The sequence below is a fragment of the Rhinatrema bivittatum genome, chromosome 5, assembly GCF_901001135.1.
Source record: "Rhinatrema bivittatum chromosome 5, aRhiBiv1.1, whole genome shotgun sequence".
Taxonomy (NCBI): Eukaryota; Metazoa; Chordata; class Amphibia; order Gymnophiona; family Rhinatrematidae; genus Rhinatrema; species Rhinatrema bivittatum.
The window spans coordinates 356,922,234-356,947,233 of NC_042619.1; the positions used below are offsets into that span (position 1 = coordinate 356,922,234).

The 25,000-nt window shown below is 43.3% G+C and overlaps 2 protein-coding genes across 5 annotated transcripts in view; one reads left to right on the forward strand and one right to left on the reverse strand.

Annotated features, from left to right (window-relative positions):
* Positions 1-1,237: 1,237 nt before the first annotated feature.
* ING1 (inhibitor of growth family member 1) lies at positions 1,238-10,694 on the reverse strand. Its single transcript, XM_029604710.1, has 2 exons — positions 9,917-10,694; positions 1,238-2,941 (listed from the first exon to the last, which is right to left on the reverse strand). Exons 1-2 carry the CDS (start codon positions 10,050-10,052, stop codon positions 2,238-2,240), a joined length of 840 nt encoding a protein of 279 aa, XP_029460570.1. The 5' UTR covers positions 10,053-10,694; the 3' UTR covers positions 1,238-2,237.
* Positions 10,695-12,597: 1,903 nt separating this feature from the next.
* Positions 12,598-25,000, forward strand: part of CARS2 (cysteinyl-tRNA synthetase 2, mitochondrial) — a 217,729-nt gene continuing 205,326 nt past the window's right edge. For 2 of the 4 annotated variants that reach the window (XM_029604706.1, XM_029604707.1), the window contains exons 1-2: positions 12,598-13,408; positions 15,963-16,013. In XM_029604706.1, the coding sequence (XP_029460566.1) occupies positions 13,191-13,408; positions 15,963-16,013 (269 nt within the window). In that variant the 5' untranslated portion in view covers positions 12,598-13,190. Of the gene's footprint in view, positions 13,409-13,446; positions 13,693-15,962; positions 16,014-25,000 lie in introns of those variants that run through there. The other 2 variants (XM_029604705.1, XM_029604708.1) reach the window with 2 other exon arrangements.

The following is a 25,000-nucleotide window of genomic DNA, read 5'->3' on the forward strand; positions in this document are numbered from 1 at the left end:
ATGAACAGTAGTTAGAATAGCATGCACATAGTATTTGGGACGGAAGCAAGAAAAAAGTCTGTAAAGACGTTAACAAGGAATAAAGCATAAAATGTGCCCTTTTTATGAGGCAAGCATGTGAAGTGGGCCACGTGAAGCCTTATAAATTATATAACTTATAGAATAACAACTGCAGATTTTTTTTAAAGAATAATCTACTTATAAAAAGAGGCTGGGACTTCAGAAATGGAATCTGTTGGACAGTCCTCTTCCTTATTTTTAATGTAGTAGTGGAAAAAACCCCCCCAAATGACCATATTTATAGTAAACCTTTAGTAAAAAGGTTGCAGTGTATATTTACAGAGAGATTAAGAAAAAAATGTACATTGCCCTCCCTTCTGCTCCCCCCAACTTAAGAGCTGACATACAAAAAGCAGAAAGTACGTGTCAGAGATGTGCATCAGCTGTATCAGATAGAGAAAAGCTAACAGAAAAAAATGATTTGGTCACCCCTTAAAACAACCCTTCATAACCTCTGGCAGAGAGAGGAAAGATGCAGCCGACGTGTTATACAGCGAAGAAAAGCAGAACACGGACATCAAAAGTCCGTACATATCCCAAGGACTTAGGTGGCCTGCTCCTGCGGTTTTCACGTTCATTTACAAGTTTTGTAGCTGGTAAGATTTCCATTATAAATGTAAGACCATTTGCTCCCAAATCGGTACACAACTGAAATAACATTGGGGCAAAAAAAACCAACCCAAAATCAAACCAAACCCAAATAATGTTAAGGAAGTGGACCTTACAAATAATCGGTGTTTGTATATTATGGTGCCGATGCACCAAGTATAGGACATACCTGTAAAATCATCCGTGTGCTGGCGCTTACTTGGTAGAAGAGCCAGAAATGCAATAGGACTGCTTACAATGCCAAAAGCGCAGGTACGGTTGGAAAGTACTCAAGTGGGAAGCATGTGCTTGTTTGCTTGAAACATTTAAGCTTCACAAGATGAGCACAGTGTGGAAGCCACTCCACTCTCGGTGATAAGTTTCCCTTTTCTTGCATTAATTCAGGTCTGAGGCTATTTTAACACTCTGGCAAGCCAGACAACCTCAAAGCATTTCTTAACAAGATTTGTAACCCTCATGTTGGCTAAAGTTCTGTTTAATACTTATTGGTACGGTTTCATTAGAAAAATAAAAGACCCCTTAAGTCTTACAAAACGGTATTACACATTGCATGAAAAACAGGGCAAAGTAACAGTCTAAATATGCTTTCATTTATTTAATATCACAGCTGTACAGTTTTCATACATACAGAAGGAAATGCACATTGGTTATGTAATGGCATTTGGCTGCATTTCCGATTATAATACAGTTAAGTGCAATGCAACTTAATAATGTACATTTATACAAATTGAAGACTGCTACACTATTATCTGTGACAGTATAAAGCTTGATTTTGTTTGAAATTTGGTTACTAAACCACATTCTTGTTAAATATAAAATGTAACTAGTTTTTAAAATGGCCATCATAGTCCTCGGCCAGCATATATAAAACATCTGCCATGTAAAAGTGGAACCATTCGCTTACTTTAAAAAAATACTCCTCTAATCCTCCTGAAACATTTTATTTCAAGTGGCTGCATGGTCACACTTAACTGTAACAAGCGCCACGTTTCACTGGGTTTTGTTTGGTGTTCTACTGGTCAGGATTCCTAAAACAAATTCAATTCCCAGAGCAGCTTTGTTTAAATACAAGCCAGTGTCACGGTATTTGTCAGGTTGCTGGAAAGGAACCTATACCATTGCTTCCAAAGAAAAAAAAAAAAAAAGTATCACGAAATTCTTTAATTCATTTTACATCTTTAATGGGCAGAGTGCCTTTTAGCACATTAAAAAAAACAAAAAACAACAAACCCTTCTAACCTTTGAGGTGGGGGAGGGAAAGACCTGAATGTGAATTTTCACTTCTTAAGTATTTGCACTTTTCAAGGTGTTGACCCACAGACCAGTTATTGGTTACAGCTGTCTCAAGTTTAAACCAAAAAAATAAAACAAAAACAAAACAAACAAAAAAAAAAAAACCCCAAACCAAAAAAAAAACAACTTTCTTTCTGCTGTCCCTATAACAGGAATGGTTCAATGACTCTCGTTAAAAATATACATTTTACAATCCCTGCACCTCAACAAAGGTGACTGACAATAAATACATTACTTTATTCACTTCCTTTGCCATTAAAAGAAATGGATGTGCACTACCTGTTGTAAGCCCTCTCTTTTTTAGACTTCTCCAGAGCTTTGTCCATAGTTTTCTCATTTTCTCCTCTGCATTTAGGACAGTACCATTTGCCCTTTGGCTTATGATTGAGTCCTACACAAGAGAAGTGAAACCACTCGATGGGGCACTCGTCGTTATCGCACCCGATCATCTCGCCGTAGGACACTTGATTACACAAGCAGTAGGTTGGCTCGTTGGGGTCGATGGGGAGATCGGTGGGAGAGGCCTCCCTCTCGGCTTTGGCCTTGGAGCGCTTCTTTTTCTTGGAGGTCTTCGCCTTCTTCTCCTTGGGAGTTCCGGAGGTGATGTCATCGTGGTCATGATTGTTCGATGCATTTTCTCGGTTCTCGTTGTTCCTTTGCCTCCTCGACCTTTTATTGCTGGGCTTCTCGGCCTGGGTGATTGTCTCGCTCTTGGACTTTTCTAGGGTGATCTTGCCAGCATTGCCGGTGGCGTCAGTCGTCTCTTGACAAGTCTCAAACAATTCCACGTGGCTGTCTACTTGTCTGGTTCTGTTCTCAACCAGTTCCACCATCTGGCTAACTATCTGGATCTTCTCGTCCCCCAGCTCTTGACTGCGAATGAGAGCTCTCTGAATGCAATGTAGCAGCCTTCTCTTCTGTGCCGTGTCAGACTCCCGTTTGAACTTCTCATAGCATTCATCCAGTTCCTTTAAGATCTCTACAAGAAGAAAACATTTAAAAATTGAAGGAAAACAGCATTTGTGAGTGATGTATGCTGAAAACGTTTGTTACATAGTTTAAAACAAAAAAATAAAATTGAAGGAAAATCAGTATATACAAAAATAGCACTCCCATACAACACAAATAAAGTGACTAAATAAAAACTGCATACTTTTCACTATTAAAAATACAAAGTACAGTTTTAGTGCCTGTATTGATGCTAGAGAAACCACAAGTATTTGTAGGATCAAGAAAAAGAAGAGGTCGAGGTATATGAGCTTTCAAGACCTCACTGTCCAATATAGGCCTTTTTTTTAAACACAAATACAGACTTTGAGGTCTAGAAAGTTAATATACTACAATTGCTTTTTTATTGGTCTTTTTAAAAAAAAAAAAAAAAAGTTCCATATCCTTCAAAACTATATTTAAAAGTACAATTTTAGACAACTGCCCTCAATAGGGGTAATTTTCAAAAGGATTTTCATGTGTAAAAGTAGCATACATATATATAATCATAGCAATATTTAAAAAGTCCACTCGTGCGTAAAACCCAGTTTTAAATGCGTCAATCCTTTTGAAGCTTAGCCCAAAATGAGTATACTTTTTAGATGAAACACAGCCACTATTGTTTATTTATTATTATCTAACATTTGTATAGACCGACATTCGTTGGGAGCATCATATCGGTTTACATGGAACATTAACGTAGCTTAACAAGGCTTTACAAGAAACTGAGATTAAACGATAATATAGCTGGAAGGTTCTTAGTGCTAATGCTAAAACAAGAGTGCTGCAGATCGGAGGAATAGAAACTGTACTTACAATCATATACTGTTCTATCGCAAGTAAAATGAGTAAAATATCATTTGCACTCCTCTCCTTAGAATGAGAGGAAATACCTTCTTATTTACATTCTCGATAACCAAAGTATTTTTCCAGGTTGGATGGCCGGCCAGCGCCAAGAAGCAAAGCAGCTGCTGGGCAAGGCTCACGTCGGCTGCCATAATCGGCAACAACAACTAACGAACCCAGACAAGAATTCTGACATCTGACATTCGGCGTGCCGGTGAATTACTGCAGTGGCTCACGCGGAGAGCACCCGAAAACTATAATTTTCTTTCCTAACATCATGGATTTCTGGAGGCAAAAACAGAATGGTGGAAAAGGGGAACTTAGAATAAATGGGTCGCTTTCGGAAAGAGAAAAAGAAAAAAAAAAAAATCACTAAAAGTGAGCCAAGACTCAAACCACACAATTTGGGGGGTTTTTTAAACTCATAACTACAGAAAAGTTGAATGACCTTCCAATTTTTTTTGCCATCTGTCTTGCAGGCAACACTGTCTCTCTGTGTTAGCAGTGCATAAGTATGTGTACATTTTTTTTTCTTGCCGCATCCTTCTCTACTCTTCCATCAAACTGGCATGCGCACAAATTGCAGAGAGAAGGTGTGTGGCTTAATCATAAAAGAGGTAAAAAAAAAAGCCAAGGAAATCTATTTAAGAAGATACATAATACATTCAAACAGCTACAGATTTTGTTTTAACATTTTTGCCAATAGAAAGACAGGAAATTCGGTGTGAAGGGGGTTTGGGGATGGAGGGGCGACACACAAACCCATTGCTATGATTAGGGAAAGCGGCACTTGAAATTAAGGATTTGAATCCCAAGTTTTAATACAATTCGATCTGTCCTCGACCTTTGACACGATAAAGCATAAGATGACCTTAACACGCCTCCGTAATGTGGGGATGGGTGGTGTGGTTCCATCCTGGTTCGGGGCTTGCCGAATTGACAGGAAACAAAGTTAAGCTGGGTGACTCATACTCACCCTGGACTGTTTTAGAGAGCGGAGTCCCTCAGGGATCCACTCTATTAGCTGTCCTGTTTAATTTACTGTCAGGCTGATACAGTAAAGTTCACGGGAGAACGGGCGAGCGCCCGCGCTCCCAGCACGCGCACAGGCCACTCTCCTATGCGCACGATTCACTAAAACAAATTATTCAAATTAGGGCCCGTGGTAAAAAGAGGCGCTACGGACACTAGTGCCTCTTTTTGACAGGAGCGGCGGCTGTCAGCGAGTTTGACAGCCGACGCTCAATTTTGCTGGCGTCGGTTCTCAAACCCGCTGACAGCCATGGGTTCGGAAACCGGACGCCGGCAAAATTGAGCATCCGGTTTTCAACCTGCAAGCCGTGGGCCGATTTAAAATTTTCTTTTTCTTTTAAATTAATTTTTAACTTTTGAAACCTCCGACTTAATATCGCCACGATATTAAGTCGGAGGGTGCACAGAAAAGTAGTTTTTACTGCTTTTCTGTGCACGTTCCCGGTGCCGGCAGAAATTAACGCCAGCCTTTGGGTAGGCGCTAATTTCTGAAAGTAAAACGTGTGGCTTGGCTGCACATTTTACTTAGTGAATCGCGCAGGAATAACTAATAGGGCATCAACATGCATTTGCATGTTGTGGGCACTATTAGTTTCGGGAGGGGTTGGATGTGCGTTTTCGAATAAGGGGTAAAGCTATCGCGTCAAACGCGTGTCCAAATGCAGGTTAACAGTGCGCTCCACCAGAGCGCACTGTACTGTATTGGCCTGTGTGTATCTTGCACCATTAGGTCAGGTCCTAGTTCGGCTAAGCCTGGCCTATCATATTTATGCTGACAATGTGCAGTTCCTTATACCTTGTTCCAATGAAGGAATATTCCCAGTAATGTTTTTCCCAAAAAGTATAAATCCACAATTAATAACTGAATGAGATCAAATGCTCTCTATTTAAAATGTGGACAAAACAACTTTTAACGTGGGTTGGAAAGAAATCCCCATCTTCTGGCATGTGTAGCCAGGGCCACGAAGGTCCCATGTTTCTGGTAACCTCAGAAGCCAAGAATTTGGGAATCTTCTTTGATTCTCAACTAACCTGTAGACCGCAGCTAAGCCATGTTGAAAATGTCAAGGCCTTTAAGATATTTCTTGAACAAAGAGCTCTTTAGAACAGTGCTACAGGTAATGCTGTAGTCAGCTGGATTATTGTAACTGTCTTTACCTAGGACTCCCAAAGATGCATATTCATGCATTACAAATGATTCAAAATGCCACAGCAGGGTTAGTTTTTGGTTTAAAACTTAAATGACCATATTTCTCCAGTTCTGCCTGGCCTGCATTGGTTGCCAATAAGTTGATTTAAGGTGCTAGTTTTAAAGCATAAACTACTATATGGTGGAGCACCATGTAATCTAAGAGAAAGACTGCAGTGGTTATACACCTATGCATGCCCTGCATTCTGCACAGAACCACCAATTAGTGATACCCTCTCTTGTTCTTAAGATTGCAAACAACAATAGCTAGAGCTTTCTCATGTTTGGGACCAGCTTTCTGGAATAATTTTCAAAAGGGGTTGCAAGGTAAAAGGGATTTAAAGGTCTTTAGAACGAAACTGAAGACCTTATATTTTACTGATGCTTATGAGTTTTTATTATTAATTTTTTTAATGTATTTTATGCTGTATTTTTAATCTTATCTTTTATTTTTATGAATGTTAAGCATGCGAACCGCCCTGAATATTACCTTTGGAAATGGCAGAATACAAGCCAAATAAATGAAATAAAATGTTAACTGTATGCACAAAATAGGCAAGTTTAATCTTGTTTTGGAACCAAATCAAAGACTTTTTCTTTGCACAAAAAGGTACCACTAGTACTTTAACTTTACAGGAAAGAAAATCTACATATGGGTACCCTTGTTGCTCTACAGTGTTAGGAGTGCACACTATAAAATATCCTACCAATGAAAAAAGTATGCAGACTATTTCATTACCAAAATAAAAACTAACCTACAGGCGGATGCAGTAAGCTAGGTGCTAAGAAACTGTGCGCTGGTTTTCAGTGCATATTTTTAATACCCTTATTATTATTATTTTCTTTAATTCCCGATGCAGTAAGCTAATGCATCAGGAGTTTAAAAAAGTGCCCAAACTTTAAAATGTGCATTTGGCACAGGCCGAATGCACTTTTTAATTCAAGGGGGGGGGGGGGGGTGTTTGGAGGTATCCCGGACAAGCTATCACTGCTGCCATTTAGCCAGACAAGTAGTGGACCAGCATCAGATAATTAATGACTTATGTAGCTATCTGCCAGCTACTTCCCGCTGCTAGATAAGATGGATAAATCAGTATTTATCCAGCTAAGTAGTAGCGGCTGCTGGCATTTACCCAGAGAGTTGCTTACTTTTTTTTTTTTTATTTTACCTTTTTTTTTTTTCATAGTGCTGGAAACAACTCATGGATCAGGACTGGAGTTAAGTTTCTAATGCTAAAAAAGGTGCGCTGGCTAGATATAGTCCCTCTGCATGGGGGGAGTACTGCTTAATACCCTTATTTGCATAGGATTTCTATGCAAGAGTGTTAAGCAGTACTCCCGTTTAAGGACACACGTTTTCTGCACACAAAACTCCTTGCTACACCAGCAGTAAGTTTTGCGCCCAGAAAATGCGCATTCAAATGCAGGTACTTGCTCGGGTACTTCCGTCACCAGCTTGATTTGATTTCAAGTCAATAGCAATGCTCTCTTTTTCAAACCCAGTAACAAAACGTCATCTTCTGAAATAGGCTTGAGGCTGCAAACACTGAATGATGGAGTAATGCTTTATTAATATAAATGCATATCACAATGGTAAATATTTCTTTAAATAGATTTTGCTTTTTAAGTGCAGCCTCTGCGCAATCTTTGTAATCATAAAACTGCGAATGATGTATTTACATTGAAAATATAAAACTCAACACACTCTTTTCTTAACTTTTCAATCACTAAGAGCTAAATGCTAATTAGGTTCCATAGTAGAGTAAAACATAAGTTTCTGGACAAGTAAAGCCACCTTGGCGTTGGGAAGAGGCAAGAGAGCTCTTCCTTTTTTTTTCTTTTTTTTGTGCACCCACTTAGTGACCAGGGTGATGATCTCTTGTCCCCATCCTCAAGGGCTTGCAAATATCTGCAAGATACTGTTTTCAGAAAGTCTGAAACACCGCTGCTAAAATGACTACAGATGTATTTGATGGATGCTCAACTACAGCAGGCGCCTACAAATCTTTAAAAGAATAAACATGACAGGGGGCCTATATGAAGGAAGCAGAAGCTAATTTATGGAGCACCCCAGCACTCTCTAATCTAGATGAGTCAGCAGCCTGCTTGCATGCGGTTTTATGTACAGAGCATAGAAGAGCCTCAGCAGCTCTAAAAGCCTAGCGAAAGGGTAAGAAACTTCTTTCCCTTCAATACTATTAAAAACACCCCCCCGCCCACCAAACGAGAGCCTTCACTAGCCACCGCAACCGGGAGGAAGTCACTGGCTAAAGGCACGCCCAGGAAATTACAACAGGCCATTGTTCTTAGACCGGAAGCCCGCACACAGCTCACACCACCCTATTCATTGGCAAGCATGAAAGCTTTTAAAAGGCAGAGTCCCGCCCCCCCAGCACCAAAATGCCTATCAGCATTCAGGGGCGGGCCTAACCCGAAATATTCCGATAACCGGGAGGAGAGAAGGGAGAGCTCAGCAGAATCCTACCCCATGGGAGGAGTCATGGTGCGTCACAGACCGGGCTCCAGCCAATGGGCTGTGATAGCAATGTGAAGGCCGACGATTGGAAGCCCGACTTGCTATATGCTAATGAAGCTGCATATAAAACACTTCTGGCGAGCCATTCTTCGGTTTAAGCGCGGCAGGCGCAGTCAGGAAGGTTCTAAGCGAGCTAATCTCTCGCGGATTAATAGCCTCCCGTTCCTATATATTTTTTTTTCTTTTCAATGCTACCTGAATCACGTCAACCGTCTATACGTGTACAATAGACATTTTAAAACGATCTGAACCAAATCTTACACGGTCTTTTTCTTGCTACATGCATTTACAATAAAAGTTTCCACACCCTAAACATATTTTTCGACAAGGCTCAAGCCTTTTCTTTACCCCCCTCCCTCGCCTCCCCTCCACAAGCTCCTAGCAGAAGCGATAATCACAACGCTTTTCAAAAAAAAAAAACAACCAAAAAACCCGAAGGGCTTGTTTCTATTCTGAACACTAACTAAAGCGTCATCTTTTCGGGAACACAATATGAATCGGGGTGTTTTTTTTTAGTTTTTTTTTTTTGTCCATGCCCACTTGAGGAGAAATCATCCCCTCTTGGTTTTTTTTTAAATAGAAAAATAAACTAGAGCTAACCGCACGCGTTTTGTTTTTTTTAAAGAGACTTTTGCCAGCCTCCTGCTAATGAGAAATGTACCTGCAGCCAAACAGACAGCATACAGTACACGTAGAGTAGTCACCACCTTTAAACCCCATTTTATGTAACATCCAAAAAAAGGACAATGCGAGATTTCTTTGCGTGCTGCAAACCGATTCACTGTTTTAATCTGGGGAGGGGAGGGGGAATTAATCCCATGAAAGGAAACCCTGCCCACCACTAGCACAATCTTTTCGTTACTAGCGGCACTACTACAGCCATAATGAATACTGTACATTCCTAAATGTGCTGTAATCTCTCAGTCCGTCCAACAGTTTCTTCTCCCACAAATACACAAGCACACAGCTGCCTTTGTGCTAAATCCAGATTTATCAAGGATCTTGCTCCACCCGGCATCTTTTTTTTTTTTTTTTTTTTAATCTCTGCCCCCTATAGTTTCACAGAAAGAAAGAGGAAGAGTATGGATAATAATAATAAAAAAAAAACACAACACAAACAACAACAGAAAAGGACCTTTTGTTCCGCCCCATGACAAGAGCCAAAGCTGCAGGATCAACACCCCCCCCTTTGCCTGTTCCTGAACAAATATAGTCTCGGGGAGAAAAAAAAAAAGAAAGAAAACATTTCACCAGCCCTGGAAAAATAAATGTGAGACGTAGCTGTCTGTTAACTACGACCGCCCCGGAGCAGACAAAGATGAGCCGAGAGAGATAAAATGTAGCCGGCCGGGCCAGCCGCTTACCTTGATATTTAGCATCAATTTCCCTCATCAGGGAAACATTTCGCTGCAGGTCGAAAGGCAAAGACTCGATGGAGTCCAGGTAGTCCTCCACGTAGTTGACGACGTGAATCTGCTCTCCGTTCGCGGGACTCAGCATTTTTCACCAGCCGCCCGGAGGCTTCTCCTTCGACACCCTCTTCTCGTCCCCGCTTTCCTTCTTACAAAAAAATGTGAAGCTTCTCCCCCCCCCCCCCCTCCCACCCCCCAAAAGTCTGGATCGCGGGAGCCAGCAACCTACATCTGTCTTCCTCTCCGTACGAAGCAGAGCAGAGGGGCAAAAGCCGTGCGGACAGATACCCCCCACCACCACCTCGGTAGTAAGTGGGCAGCCTCACCAACAAAACTGACTGTACGGTTGTCTTTCCTGGGCAACTCAGGAACAAGATTTGTACAAGAGAGACAGAAGGAAAAAAAGAAAAAAAAAAAAAAAGAGTGTAAGATGGTGGGGAGAACACAAATCTGCCCTTCCAAGTGTCCCCCCCAAACAAGAAGAAAAGATCGAGCGGCTTCGAGGAACCTCGCTGCGGGAGTTACTCGCGTCTTTCTTCTTCTTTTCCCCTCCTGGGGTTTTAAGGCAACCCCCTGCACTGCAAACACCGCACTTGATCCAACGTGGAAAACCCAAATACCAGTTTCAAACACTTGGGAAACATTCAGCCCCGCCACTTAGAGCGCATGCGCACCGCTCCCGAAGAGTTCATTAGCATACACACACCCCCTCTTTCCCCAGCGGTCTGGCGGATAGGGGGGGACCTTGTGCTTGTCCCCTCCCCCTGAGCCCTGTTAACAGGCCTGCAGCGCTTATGACTAAGTATTCGCATGTTGTTTATGCAGGGGGGAAGGCAAGAAAAGAGAATTGGGATGTAGAAACTTTGCTAACTTTTAATCAGCTGCTTAAGAAAGCCCGACTTCTCTCTTTACTAACTTGCGCGTGTTTATTTGTGACAATACATCCTCGTTTCTAACAATACGTAATATGGCAGTACCCACAAAGGGGGAAGGCAAAGCATTCCTACTCCCTCGCTCAGGTTCGGCACGGTAACGGAATCAAAAGGTAATAATGGTGAATGACGCTCAAGCAGCCTATCGAAGACGGCATTTACTCTCGCATCCAATCGGGAAACAAAATGACGAGTGGCAGAGAAAGTGCTGACTGCAATGTCTGTCTGGCGGTCTAGGAGCCAGGAAGAACCTTTAAAAAAAAAACTACTCTTCCCAGGCTGCCCCTGGATCGCAGTGCCCAGCGCGCCCCCTCCCCCTATCCTTCGGCCTGGCATTGTGTAACGCCACTGGGTTCCGCTTGAAATAATCACTATACTATCCAAAGAGAACACGTGATGGACTTCCCCCAGATATGCGTACACGCACGGGTTTGTTTTTTTTTTTTTTTAATGCTGCGATGTTAGCAGTCGTCTAGTTTGACTCCGATCGAAGCTTCCTGCATCAGCAGCCTCGCTGTCATGTACTATATCTATGGCAACGACACCTGACCAACCTTCATAGTTTGCGCGGCCACGGCGAAGGGCGGTGGGAAGGAGAGGGTGGCATGTGCGGCAGAGGGGAGGGGCGATGGGCCAAAAGTAACATTCTATGGCTGCCTATTGGACCACTCCGAGGCGCAAGCTGCTATTGTGCGTGTGGAAGCAGTAAGCAGTGCGGGTTCGAGACTAGGCCTCCCTCGCGCGCCAGAGAGGAAAAAGACCAGGCACTTGGTAGTGTGCGCGCGCGAAGGGGGCGGGGCGCGCGCGCGCTCCCGTACTTTATGGCGGAGGCGGGCGTTTTAGTAAAAGCGGGCTTTCCGCTTCCTTTTCTTCTGGAGTTAAGGGGTTTTTTTTTATTTATTTAGTTGACATTTTCCTTCTCCTGGCCTTCCCTGTAATTGCACGGTTTACAAAAGTTGAAACACGGTGTTCTCGTCAAACCTAGGTCAGGCCGCGTGCACAATGTACCATGAATTTGCACCTCCCGTACTGCAGGAAGCCCTAAGCATTTGTTTTGTATTTTTTTTTTTTTTGTTCTCGACAGCGGCAGGAGAGGCAGCGCCGCATTACGCTGGGACGGAGAAACCTTGGCAGCGCTCACTTCCTAGCTCGGCCACCGGTGGTGTGCGCCTCCGGGTTTTGGGGCGGCAGTTGCTGTCTGCCTTCGAATCTCTGCACGCGCTGCGGTTGCCATGGAAGCATTGGAAATCTTTTTTTTCTCTCTCTCTCTCTCTCGGTCCTGCAGAGAAGTGGCAAACTTAACGCAGGCACGGCTTTCTTTCCTTCGCCGCGCCGGAGGCAAAGCGCTGCTTGTTGCAGTCATTTCCCCACTAAGAAAACCAAAATCCCCCATGCACTTTTTTTTATTTTTAGTAGGTGGTGGAAGTTGCTAGAGCAGTAGTATGCGGATGCTAAGCTGCCAGCTATTCAGTCGAAATCCTTTGTGGAAAATAAAACCATCCACGGCCCAAGAAACGTGGACGGATTGAAGAGAGCCTGGAGCCCGGGGCGGTACTGCAGCCAGCGCCTCCTCACCCTCCTCTTAATCCGACCTTGTACGGGCTCTTCTCAGAACGTTAGCCCCGGGGCAACTGCCCCCATCCGCCTCCCCCCCCCCACCTTACATCGGGGGACTTAAGGTCGCGGCTACATCGAACGCACGCAGTGACACCTTTTTATTTGAATATTTTTTTTTTATTATTTTTACGCCGCCAGTCCGACCCTCCCAGCGAGCGCATTTTGTGCGCAGCAATAGGTTGTTTTTTTCCTCCGAGAAGCAGCCCCGCGCGTGTACGTCGCTTGCCCTTCCTTTCCCGCTCGGGTAGTGCTTCAGTCTCTACTGTTGCCATTCCTGTTGTCGCTCTGTGTGTGTGTCTCGGGCTGCTGTAGCTACAAGCGGTGGGACGCCTGTTGGGCGCGCGAGCTGTAGATTCCCCCCCCCCCGCGCGCGCCGCCTTAGCCCCTCCCCTCTGGGCGCTTGTCGTTGCCGGAAGGGAGGGGTTGAAAGGGCTGCGTCGCCGCTTCCAGACCAGAAGCCGCTTGGCCTCTTTTGCTGGGAAAGCACGCGGAGCTTTGCCCGCGAGCGCTCCTTCAGGAGGAGGAGGAGGACTCGCCTGCCGTGGTAGCCCGGCCCCTGGCACTTCCCTGTGGTGGAGCTCGCGGGCGAGTGCGGGAATGCGTTTGCGGACTGGCCAGTGGTGACCCGGGAGAGTGCGGCGGCGGCGGCGCCTCCTCCTGCGGGCGGGGCTCCCGCCATGCTTGCCGCGGCGGCGGGGCTGCGTGGCCGGTTGCCCGGGGCAGCGGCCTGGCCTTTGGCGAGGGCCCTGGCGGCGGAGGCTTCGTGTTCGGCCCCTGCACTGCAGGGGAAGAAATGGATCCTGCCTACAGGCCACGAGACGGCAGTGCAAACCTACAATAGTCTAACCAGAAGAAAAGAGCCCTTGATACTGGCTCATAAAGGACTGGCAACCTGGTTAGAGGCTTTCTGAGATTATATATTTTTAATTTGAAAAGTACAAATTGCAGAATTGATGACCTAGTTAAGGACTCTAATAACGCTATTTTTTTTAGTTTTACAGAAAAAAAGGGTAATTAGGTTTGGAGTTGAGTGTTTAAGCTAGGTTGCCATCGGTTCTAAAGGACCTCCTGTTTTTTCTTTTAGTTAACAAACAAAAAAAACAAAACCCCATGTAGTTAAACGGAAAAAAATACTTTACTTTTAATCACGCTATTGGCAGCCTTCCGTTAAACATAGAAGTAAGTCAATGTGATATTTTGTGGTGGGCAAGCAAAACGGGGTAAAAACTAGCATCTTAAATGGTCTGGTTTTACGCAGTTTTCTGACCCTGCTAGAAAGCTAAGTCAAATAAAACTATGCCTTGTCTTTTGCATAATATACTTCTGATCAGCCTCAGAACTTAGTTTACAAATAAAGAAGTCCTTCCTGTCCCTACTTGGATGTTATGGATTCATTTAACACTGGTACTAAAAAGGTAGTTTACAAATAAAGAAGTCCTTCCTGTCCCTACTTGGATGTTATGGATTCATTTAACACTGGCACTAAAAAGGATGTGCTATTTCTCTGTTTAAGCTGTGATTCTCAAGGTCAGGCTGCAACCTGGTCTGGCTTTCATGAAATTTCTCATTCATATGCATGAGTGATATGAAAAAAACTGACTGGTTTGTTGCCCTGGAGAAGGAACTGAACACAGAAGCTGACCCCCCTTCTTTCCTCTATTCCAGTCTTAAGCAGCAATCACTATAGTCACACTAGTTTCTTTATTTTTTTAATTCTCCTGGACTGTCATCCAGGAGTTTAGGGGTTGGGGGCAATGGAGCAAATCGGAGAAGTCTAGTGTTCATTGTTGTACTTCTGTGCTCCTTTTCACATTAAAGGCACATGAAGTACACAAACTATAAAACAGTTACATGTAGGAGCACATTTTTTTATTTCTATCATAACTCACTAGGAGTTAACTCAATCTGAGTGGCTGGCTGGCACACCTACAGTACATCTTAATTTCTGGTACTTTTAATGCTATAGCAGTTTTTAAAATTAAATATGAATAATAAACCCATGAAAATTTACAATTCACAAGTGCTTATAATAGGTTATCAGTATGTCTTACTGTTAAATTGTTGCTTTGCATAACTGGCTAATCAGAAACACTTTTCATCGTATACACATAAAGGGATTGAATCTTAAGTTTGAAATTTGAGCAGCAGCACCACTCGTTAAGGCTTCTTTCTACCAACCCTAGCCTACTCTCTCTCTATTCTTACATCTTTCGTAAGCATTCATTTAAATATAAACGAGATGTGTGAACATTTCATGATGTCTCATTTCTTTTTCTGGTACATGTAGAATTAAGTCGTCAAACAAGTTGTAGGTGTTATTTATTGGACTAATAATCCATGGCACAGAATTTAATTAAATTGGATAACTGGTTCAAAAGTTATTAGGGGAGCAACATACACAATTGTCTTATAAAGCTGATTTCCCTATAGAAAACTGCTATAAATTTATCAAAACTAAATTAACTATTCTTATGAATGGACAGTAGCTAAGGTTGAGGACTGGTTGATTGGTGCGACTGTTCACAAATTTCAAACTTGTGCCAATTTAACCTTTGTCTTGACCTACCAAGTGTCAAATATATGTAGACACATTTCTCATGTGAAAACGTGCACCTAGTGGTAGTTTTTAACAGTAAGACATCTGTAGCAACACCAATTAAATTAGGCAATGTTTTCCTGGTAATTCTGCAGAATTAAAAAAAAAAAAGTATAATCACAGAGAAACTTGGTTCCTGATGCACTCTGAGGATGAAGTAGTTGTCTACATCTCTTTCTGGAGCATCCATCCCAGCTACTGTAGGGAGATCCTCCTTTACCATAAGATTGTGTGAAACAGGGTTTTGAGCTTATGTGCTGAGAACTGCTGAAACCGAATAATTGGAGGTTGAGGGAGGAAAGAGGTGCTAATATATCCTGCCACCTGACCCTACTAGGTGTATGATGATGATATTAAAAACATTGCTAAATCAGGAGGATTAAACCTAAAAAAAAATAAAAGAATTGTCACTGGGGAAAACCATAAATAGCTATAAAGATCTGTTAAATTATTTCTCATTCACAAAGCAAATAATAAGAAAAACACTTAAAGCTTATCAGTGGCAGCTGTGCTCCGTATCACTTCATACCTGCAAAAACAGTCATCAAGTTAAAACACAAGTGGCAAATGTCTGCTATTGCTGAAATAGCAAGTCTACCTGACTTGCACATGTGTTAAGTGGGCGGTTGTGATTCATGATGATACTTTGAATTAGTGATCTTGAACCTTGCTGCTATCTTGAAGTATTGTTTTAAGAACACTCCTAGAGATGTTGTATCTGAGTATTTGATTTAATAGGGATTTTATTACTTTTGCTTCAAATTATCTGATCTGTAATAGCTATTGAACACAACTGATAATATCTAAGACCTGTTCATGCTGATCTACTTATAGATCTTAACTTTATTCACAGGTATAGTTGTGGACCAACAGTTTATGATCATGCACACCTGGGGCATGCTTGGTGAGTTACTCAGTTCGATAAAAAAAAAATGGTGTCTCTGAAGTAAACGAATGTGGATATAGCCTTCCTCCAAGAAATAAATTTACCAATTATGGTACGTAGTAAACAAAAAGTGGGCTAGGATGGAGAATGATACTCAGCCTCTTTCAAAGGGAAAGAAGAGAGAGATGTAGCAATCTTAATAGCTGAAAGATTACATTTCATATGTAAAAGGAGTTAGTGACCCAGGAGGGGGACAGTACCTGTTATTACAAGGTGGTCTTGGTCGGGTAGATGTTACCTTGCTGAATATTTACAGTCCAAATACTTCATCAAAACTCTTTTTGTATTTGCTAATAAATTTTCAGTTTGGTGTCCTATACACATCGAATTTTCAGGACCTGGGGTTCAAGGGGAGTCTGACTTGATATTATTTTTTAGATCCACACATACATGCAGATGTGCATCCTGGAAAATAGGCTTCATTTGTTAGGAATTTTTTGTTTCAGGATTTGTTGATAAGGGAAAAGGACAACTATTTTAGGGGTGGGATTACTTGGATTATAGCATGGACAAGTCTGGCCTTAACCCCCAGCATATTAAGGAGGATCTCAACATTTTTTTAAAAGGAGCAGAAGAGAATTAAAGTTGATGGATATGTGGCATGTTTAGTGACCTTCATTTTCAGTTTTTATTTTTCCTGGGAATTTATTACTTCAACAAAACCCCAATATTTACCTGAAAAAATGAATCATTTTTTTCCACGTATTTCTCTTAGTTTACTACCACCAGAATAAAAACGATACATTTCTGGGAAAAATAAAATAACTGAAAACCAAAGGTCCCTAGGCATGATTTATATTCCAATACAGTACTTTATTTTTCTACTCCTCCACTTGAGTCATATAAGAGAACAACAGTATGTTGTGGTTATGTGTATATAACTCTGAGATGTGGGGAGATGCCAATTTGCAGTTGTTAATTTCTCTGATGATATTCCTGTGTTTCTGACTTTGAACCGGACTATGTGTTCTCAATGCATGGGTAGATAGAAGCTTAACATACCCCTTCTTAGAGATACACAGATTTGCCAGACGTTGAATGACAAATGGAGTTAAATGAACAAGATCAGATGGATGTGAGTAGTCTATGGGAAGTAATGCGTAGGCAAATTATTGCTATTTGAGAGAATATTTTTCAGTAAACACACAAGCTGTGTAACTTGTTGCTGGTGGCTGTGGTCAAAGTTTTTTTTTTTTTTTTTTTTTTTTTAAAAGGTTTGGAGAACTTTCTGGAGGACAGGTCTGTTAACACTTATTAGCTAGGCAGGCACAGGGATTGCCACCTCCCACATCTGGGAAGGAGCAGGGAGATTTTTTTCCAGTTAACTCATGCTGACCATTGTCTGAGGTAGTATGCTGGACTGTTCTTATGGAAAAAAAGAGGAGAAATGATTTTATACTGGAGAAAAATATTAAACAGAAAAGGCACAAAAGAGTTATAGGCTAGAAAAGAATTGGGGGTTAGGGGACAGAGTCAGTTGAACACGTTGTTAAACGAGAGAGGTTTGGCTGATGAAGTTAGATGAGAGCAGTGGTTCCCAACCATGTCCTGGGGACCCTCCAGTCAATTGGGATTTCAGGATATCCACAATGAATATGCATAAGAGAAAATTTGCATGCATATTTATTCATTGTGGATATCCTGAAAACCTGACTCGCTGGGAGGTCCCCAGGACAGGGTTGGAAACCACTGGATAAGAGGATGTATTATAAAAAATGTAATAAACCAATAGGTATCTTGACCAAAGGGGAATATAATTTTGTGTAGTGCTAAAGAGAACTTACATAGAAACATAGAAATGACGGTAGAAGAAGACCAAATGGCCCATCCAGTCTGCCCAGCAAGCTTTCACACTTTTTTTTTTCTCTCTCTCTCTCTCTCTCATACTTATCTGTTACTCTTGGCTTTTAGTAACCTTTTGGTTCTATTTCCCATCCACCCCTGCCATTAATGTAGAGAGCAGTGCTGGAACTGCTTCTAAGTGAAGTATCTAGCTTAATTGATTAGGGGTAGTAACCGCCGCAATAAGCAAGCTATTCCCATGCTTATTTGTTTACCCAGCCTGTGCAATTCAGTCCTTGTTGGTTGTTATCTGAATATAAATCCTCTTTTCTTCATTCCCCCTGCCATTGAAGCAGAGAGCTACTCAGGATATGTACTGAAAGTGAACTTGGATGAGGGGGAAGTATTTTCCTTGTTAGAGGGGGATAAGAAGTTCCTGGAGTACTATAAAACTCTCTCTACTTCACAGGGGAAATTGATGTACTTAATATTTAAAATTATTTTTGTAAAATACTCACCTGCTAAGGTTGGAAGGAGAAAGCAACTAAGAGGCTATTGGAGCTCTGAAATATGGGGAAACTATCAGGGTAGCTGATGTTAGTATGGAGTATTAAAAATCCTTTGTATACCAGTTGGCTCTTTTTACCGACACCTGTTTTTTAAAATGTGGTGAAAACTAGACGGTTAACAAATTCAATGTATCAGGCTTCCATTTTATTCATTAGGAGGGAAAACTAAGAGATTTTTTAAATTCAGGTGCTGTAAGTGTTCCCTATCCACAGAGGACTATGAATAATCCAATTTTTCTCCCTCCCCCCACCTGTTTTGCTTCTAAATCATAAAGCTGAATCTGGAACCTGAGGAATGAATATAAATGGAGACAGATGAAACATTGGCATGATATGAAAATATTTTACTGTTTATATTGGATTCATAGTTATTCATACCTATTTCAGTTAATAAATTGGAGGACTTTAGCAGAATGATAAGACCAAGTTTAGTAAATCTGAAAGATTGATCATAGGTGATATTTTATAAAACTTTTGTGCCAGGCAAAAATGTTTAGAAACCTGGGCTATTTTATTTTATTTTTTTGATTCTTCATTCTTTCTGGCTATTTTGCTGTTTTTTACTTTGTGTGTATTTTTGCACTTTTGTTTTATTTTCTGCTTTTTGTTTTTGCCTTCCCTTGCCTCCTTTCATTAAAGTACTCTTCCCTCAACTTCTTCCTGAAGGGATTCCCCTTATCCCTAGCTTCTTCCCTTTCTTTCAGTCTCTCCTCCAGTGGCAGCCATCACAACTTATCTGAGCTCTTCTGGCAGCAGTAGCCCAAGCTCCATCAGCTGCCGCAACTCTTGCTTCCTGACCTGTGTCCCTATCCAGTAACAAGGTGAAAGATGGCAGATAAAAACCAGTATGGTCCATCTAGTCTGCCCAGCAAGCCTTTTTTTTTTTTTTTTTTTTTGTGGCAGGCTTCCATCAAGATCTAATAGAAAAGGTACCCCCATTTCTTCATTTCCATTCTCTAGCCAGCAAGAATCCTCTGTTTTTCCCATGCCCTTTTGAATTCCATTACTGTTCTCATCTTCACCACCTCTTCCGGGAGGGCATTCCATGCTTCCATCTCGCTTTCTGTAAAGAAATATTTCCTGACATTGTTCCCGAGTCTTTCCTCTGATTTCATATCATGACCCCTAGTTTTATAGCTTTCTTTCCATTGGGAAAGATTTTATTTTTGTGCATCATTAAAGTCTTTCAGGTATTTGAAGATCTGTATCATATCTCCCCTGTTTCTCTCTTCCAGGGTATTTATATTAAGCTTCTTCAGGCTCATACGGCTTTCTGTATGGAACACACACCATATTGGTTGCCTTTCTCTGGACCGCTTCCATTCTGTCCTTATCTTTTTTTGAGATGAGGTCTCCAGAACTGAACACAGTATTCCAGGTGAGGCCTCATTAAGGATCTGTATAGAGGCATTAGCACCTCCCTTTTTCCTGTTGCCTATGCCTCTTACAATGCATCCCTGTGGCCTTAGCTACCATCTTGTCACATTTTTTCCACCTTCATATCATCCAACACTTACCCTAAGATCTCTCTCCCACACTACTCGGTTCCCTCCCCAACACAACCACTCCTTTGGATTGCTGTATCCCAAATGCATGACTCAAACTTTTAGCAATAAATGCCAACTGCCAAACCTTTGGCCACTTCTCTAGTTTTTCTAGGTCACTTCTTCAAGTGTGTGCACTCTGTCGCAGATCTTGGTGTCATCCACAAGAAGACAAATTTTACCTTCTAATCCCTCTGCAGTATCACTTACAAATAGGCCGATACAGAAAAACGTGCAGGAGAGCGGGCAAGCGCAGGCCACTCTCCTGGGCGCGCGATTCAGGAGGGTGGCCTATGCAAATTAGGGCCCGCGGTAAAAGGAGGCTGTCAGCGGGTTTGACAGCCGAAGCTCAATTTTTCCGGCGTGGTTCTCAAACCCGCTGACAGCCACGGGTTCAGAAAATGGACGCCGGCAAAATTGAGCATCTGTCTTCCAACCCGCAGGCAGATTTTAAACTTTTTTTTTACTTTTGGGGCCTCTGACTTAATATCTCTATGATATTAAGTCGGAAGGTGCACAGAAAAGCAGTTTTTTCTGCTTTTCTGTACACTTTCCCGGTGCCGGCAGAAATTTAACGCCAGCCTTTGCGTAGGCGCTAATTTCTGAAAGTAAAATGTGCGGCTTGGTTGCACATTTTACTTTCTGTATCGCGCAGGACTAATTAATAGGGCCATCAACATGCATTTGAATGTTGCGGCTGCTATTAGTTTCGGGGGGATTGGACGCGCACTGTACTGTATCAGCCAGAAAGATTAAACAGACCGGTCCCCAAACCAATGAGGAACTCCACTTATCATTCTTCTTTCTTCAGAAAAGGTTTCATTTACCGCAACTCTGTCGTATGTCAGTCAGCCAATTTGTTATCATTTGCACCATGCTGGGACCCACTTCCAGGCTTCTCATTTTATGAGCCTCCTATGCAGGATCAAGTAAACCAGTTGATCCAGGTCTCTAGTCACCCAATAATAAAAAAAAATCAATCACATTTGTTTGATAGGACTTTCTCTAGTAAAAGCATGTTGCCTTGGATGCTGTAACCCATTGGATTGCAAATAGTTCATTATTCTTTCATTTAGAAATTTTCCCACCACCGAGGTGAGGTTAACTGGCCAGTAGTTTCCAGCCTCCTCTTTGCTACCGTGTTTGTAAAACAGGACCACAACTGCCCTTCTCTTGTCCTGTGGCACTACTCCCAGCTCCACGGATCTAATGAACACATGAGAAGACACATGCCTCGGCGACGCTGCCGACGCAGGATGCACCAAAGCATAAGCATATCGACGTGGCGCAAACGGCGCCAAAGACAACGCTTCCTTAGCCGGCACCAAAGTCGAAGCCTTCTGAACCGGAGCCGAGGCCACATGCGTCGACTAGGACACCAGTGCAATGCCCGATGCACGCGTCTGCGGCGCACATAGCTCCTGTATCGACGCACGATTACATTGCGCTGACGCAAAGACATAAGACGCATACTTCACGGACGTTGACACAGGTGTTGCGACCGTCACTGCCCGACGTCTCCACTATGCCCACCTTACCGCTTTGGCGACTCCCTCTTTGCCTGTTGGAAGTTTGGCTGCCGCAGCGTCCTCATGCCGTCCTCTTCTGGCATCCCCGGACCGGCTAGACGCTGCACACCGCCATGCTTCCCCGGAGCCTAAGGGTGTGTGTGCGGTGTGGCTCCGACTGAAGTACCAGCAGTGGTGCAAACCTCAGGGGCGTCCCCCTGAGATGACGTCATCCGCACTGGATATTTAAGGTCTCTGAAATCGCTAACTAATCGAGTTAGCAAGGGAAAAAGGGTTCCCTACCTAAGCTACTCTGCCTCCATGGACTTACCAGGGGTACCCGCTCCTCGGGGGTCTCGTTTCACTTGCTTTTCAGATTGCATCTGGAACTGGTACTCGCTCCTCGAGGTCCCTCGTTCCCGGTCTTGCTACTGAATACCATTTCTGCCAGGAAGTCATCGCTGCCTACAACATCAGTGAGTTACCTTCTCTCTCTCAGAGCATTCCCTGGAACCAGGTACTCGCACCTTGAGGGCCTACTTCTTTCCAGCTCCTGAGCTGCTTCCAAGAAACTGTGTGTTACCATCTAGGTTCTGTTCCTGAACTCTGCATACCCTGCCTACTCACTATATTCAGTTTCTCTACAGCTCAGTTATCCAGGATTGCTGTTCCAGTATCTGAGGGACTACAGCCCAGCTGGGCACTTCAGCTCACTACTGCCGCCTCTGGTGGCTCAAAATACTGTTTAATAAAAGAACTAGTGTTGTCTGTCTCCATACTCTGAGCCTGACCGGTGGTCCCTCTCGGGATCTTCCCCGGGGGTGTGGTCATCTGCTACCGGCCCAAGGATCCACCCACAACTACCTCAAACACTAACAGCAGAACACGACTCTGTCAATGCCGAGAAAGCATTCTTCTAAGCCATCTGCTCAAATTCACTTATCACCTTCTAAGAAAAGAAAAAGTGCTATGTCTCAGTATGACACCTCGTCGCACTCTGTTCAGGCCTCATTAGGAGACTCTAGACGTTCTCCATCGTCACTGGGACAGGGTTCACCAGACTCCCCGTCTAGGTCAGAGGGGGAATATGTTTCGGTGCCAAGCTTGTCGTCTTCGTCATCAACTTCTTCTATCCAAGTGTTCTCAGACTTGTCTTCTGCCTGCAGGCAGCGTTCCAGGGGTGATGTCCTGCAGGAACCACTTTCTAAGATGCGCAAAGCACCTGAGGTACTTCGTACCCACAAACAACACTGGACAGCGCCAGATTCTGATATATTGTTGACAGCATTGCTGGCACCCTGTCCAACCACTCCAGTTCGACAGACGATGCCTCCTCAGACGCAGCAAGCCTTTTCACAGCTTTCCCAAGCCCTGTCTGGCTTTTTTGAAGGCATGCAATCGCAATCTTCTTATCAGCTCCCTTCATCATCGCCAAGTAGTGATAACATTTCTCCAAAACCATCGGAACATTAGTCTCTGGTATGTTCAAGGTCCCCTTCACCAAGGGCTCGTTCTCCTTCACCGCTACAGTTACCAAAACCTCAGGAGTTTCTGCCACAACCGCTTACTCCAGACCTTCCACCAATATCCCCAGACACCTCAACGGGATACCCTTCAGACCCAGCAGAAGAACCGGCTGAACCCTATTCACCGCCGGAGGATCTGATCTACCCTAAATTTTTAGAAAAGATGGGCACAATACTAAATCTTGACATCCAGAAGGTGCCAGATCCTAGGGCAGCAACCCTAGGGTTACTAAAGATATTCGACCTTCCGGCAGAACCTACATCATTCTCTTCCCATGCAGTGCTAGATACTGTGCTTGAAAAATCCTGGGAGACACCTTTCATACTCTCTGCAGTCTCGAGGGAAACTGATCTCAAATACAAGATGAAGCAATCTGCATGTTACACCTCTCCACAGTTGTCTCATGCTTCTATCATCGTCGAATCAGCGATGCACAAGGCAAAGTCCAGGATGCACTCCGCCATTCCTCCGGGTAAAGACCTTTGGTTCTTGGATGATTTTGCTAAGCATTCCTTCCAGGCGACTATGTTAGCAACACGGATTAACCACCATCAGTTCTACATAGTCCAATATCTATATGAATGCGTTCAACATTTGAAGGAAAGTCCTGCTTTGAGAGAAGTGACTTCCTCATTTCCTCAGTCTATCCAAGACTTCGAAGAAGAGATACACCATCTGCTACGCACTATGTACGAAGAGTTCAAAACATCCTCACGTGCTTCCGCCCGTGATTCCAGCACGTTGAATGGCTTGGCTCCGTGCCAGTACAATTTTAGAGGATGAACATGACAAGTTGGCTAACTTGACCTGTAAAGGAGACAACCTCTTTGGCACTAGATTCCAAGAAATGGTAGCTCAGCTTAAGGAGCAGTCTGCTTCTTTGCGCCGATATTATGCTCCACCGCTGAGACAGCCATTCCAACGCCGGGCATAGCGACCATATGCATCCTATCGCCCACTGCTGTACCAGTCGATGCAACGACCATAACACCAACAAAACCAAGGTCTCGGGGGACGCCGCGGTCCCAACGATCCCAGACTCAACAACCCCCACTGCATGCAAGACTCTTCCGTCTTTTTGAAGATTGTCATGCCACCCTCACATACGGTAATAGCAGGAGGAATAACATCGCGCATTCAAGAGTGGGAAAAGATCACCACCGATCGCTGGGTGTTGGACATAGTCTACAAAGGGTATCAGATTCGATTTGAGTCCACCACCGCTTCCTTACCTATCAGCCAGAGGAAGCAGAACGGATCTTACCCAGCTGGGGATAGAGATAGCTTCGTTATTACAACAACTAGCAATTCGCCGTCTGCAGCCATCAAACCATAATTCGGGGTTCTACTCCCCTTATTTCCTCATTCCCAAGAAATCGGGGGATCTCCGCCTGATCTTGGATTTCTGGGAGCTCAACAAATACATAGTCAAGGAAAAATTCAAGATGATCTCCCTAAAATCCACATCGCCCCTAATCCAACCCAACGATTGGATGTGCTCAATAGATCTCAAGGATGCGTACATGCATATTCTGATTCACTACTCCTCCTGGAAATACCTATCCTTCCAATTCAATGGCCAGCACTATCAATACAAGGTCCTTCCCTTCGGCCTATCAGCGGCACCCAGGGTGTTCACCAATTGAATGGCAGTGGTGGTGGTGGTATTTCTCCATCAACAAGGAATCATAATTTTTCCGTACCTCGACAATTGGCTAATTGTGGCCTCCAACACGCTACAGAGGCATCTCCAGGAGACAATCATTTGTCTCGACAAATTGGGCCTAGTCATCAATTACCAAAAGTCCAACCTAGAATCTACACAAACTATTCAATTCATAGGAGCGTATCTGGACACAACCAAACACAAAGCTTTTCTGCCACATGAAAGGAGATGCACCATCCGCCTTCTCTTGAGACAACTCAAACTCACACAATCACAGTCAGCTCGTCAGGTCTTAACAGTCTTGGGTCATATGGCTGCCTCGATTCACGCAGTTTCCAATACAAGACTA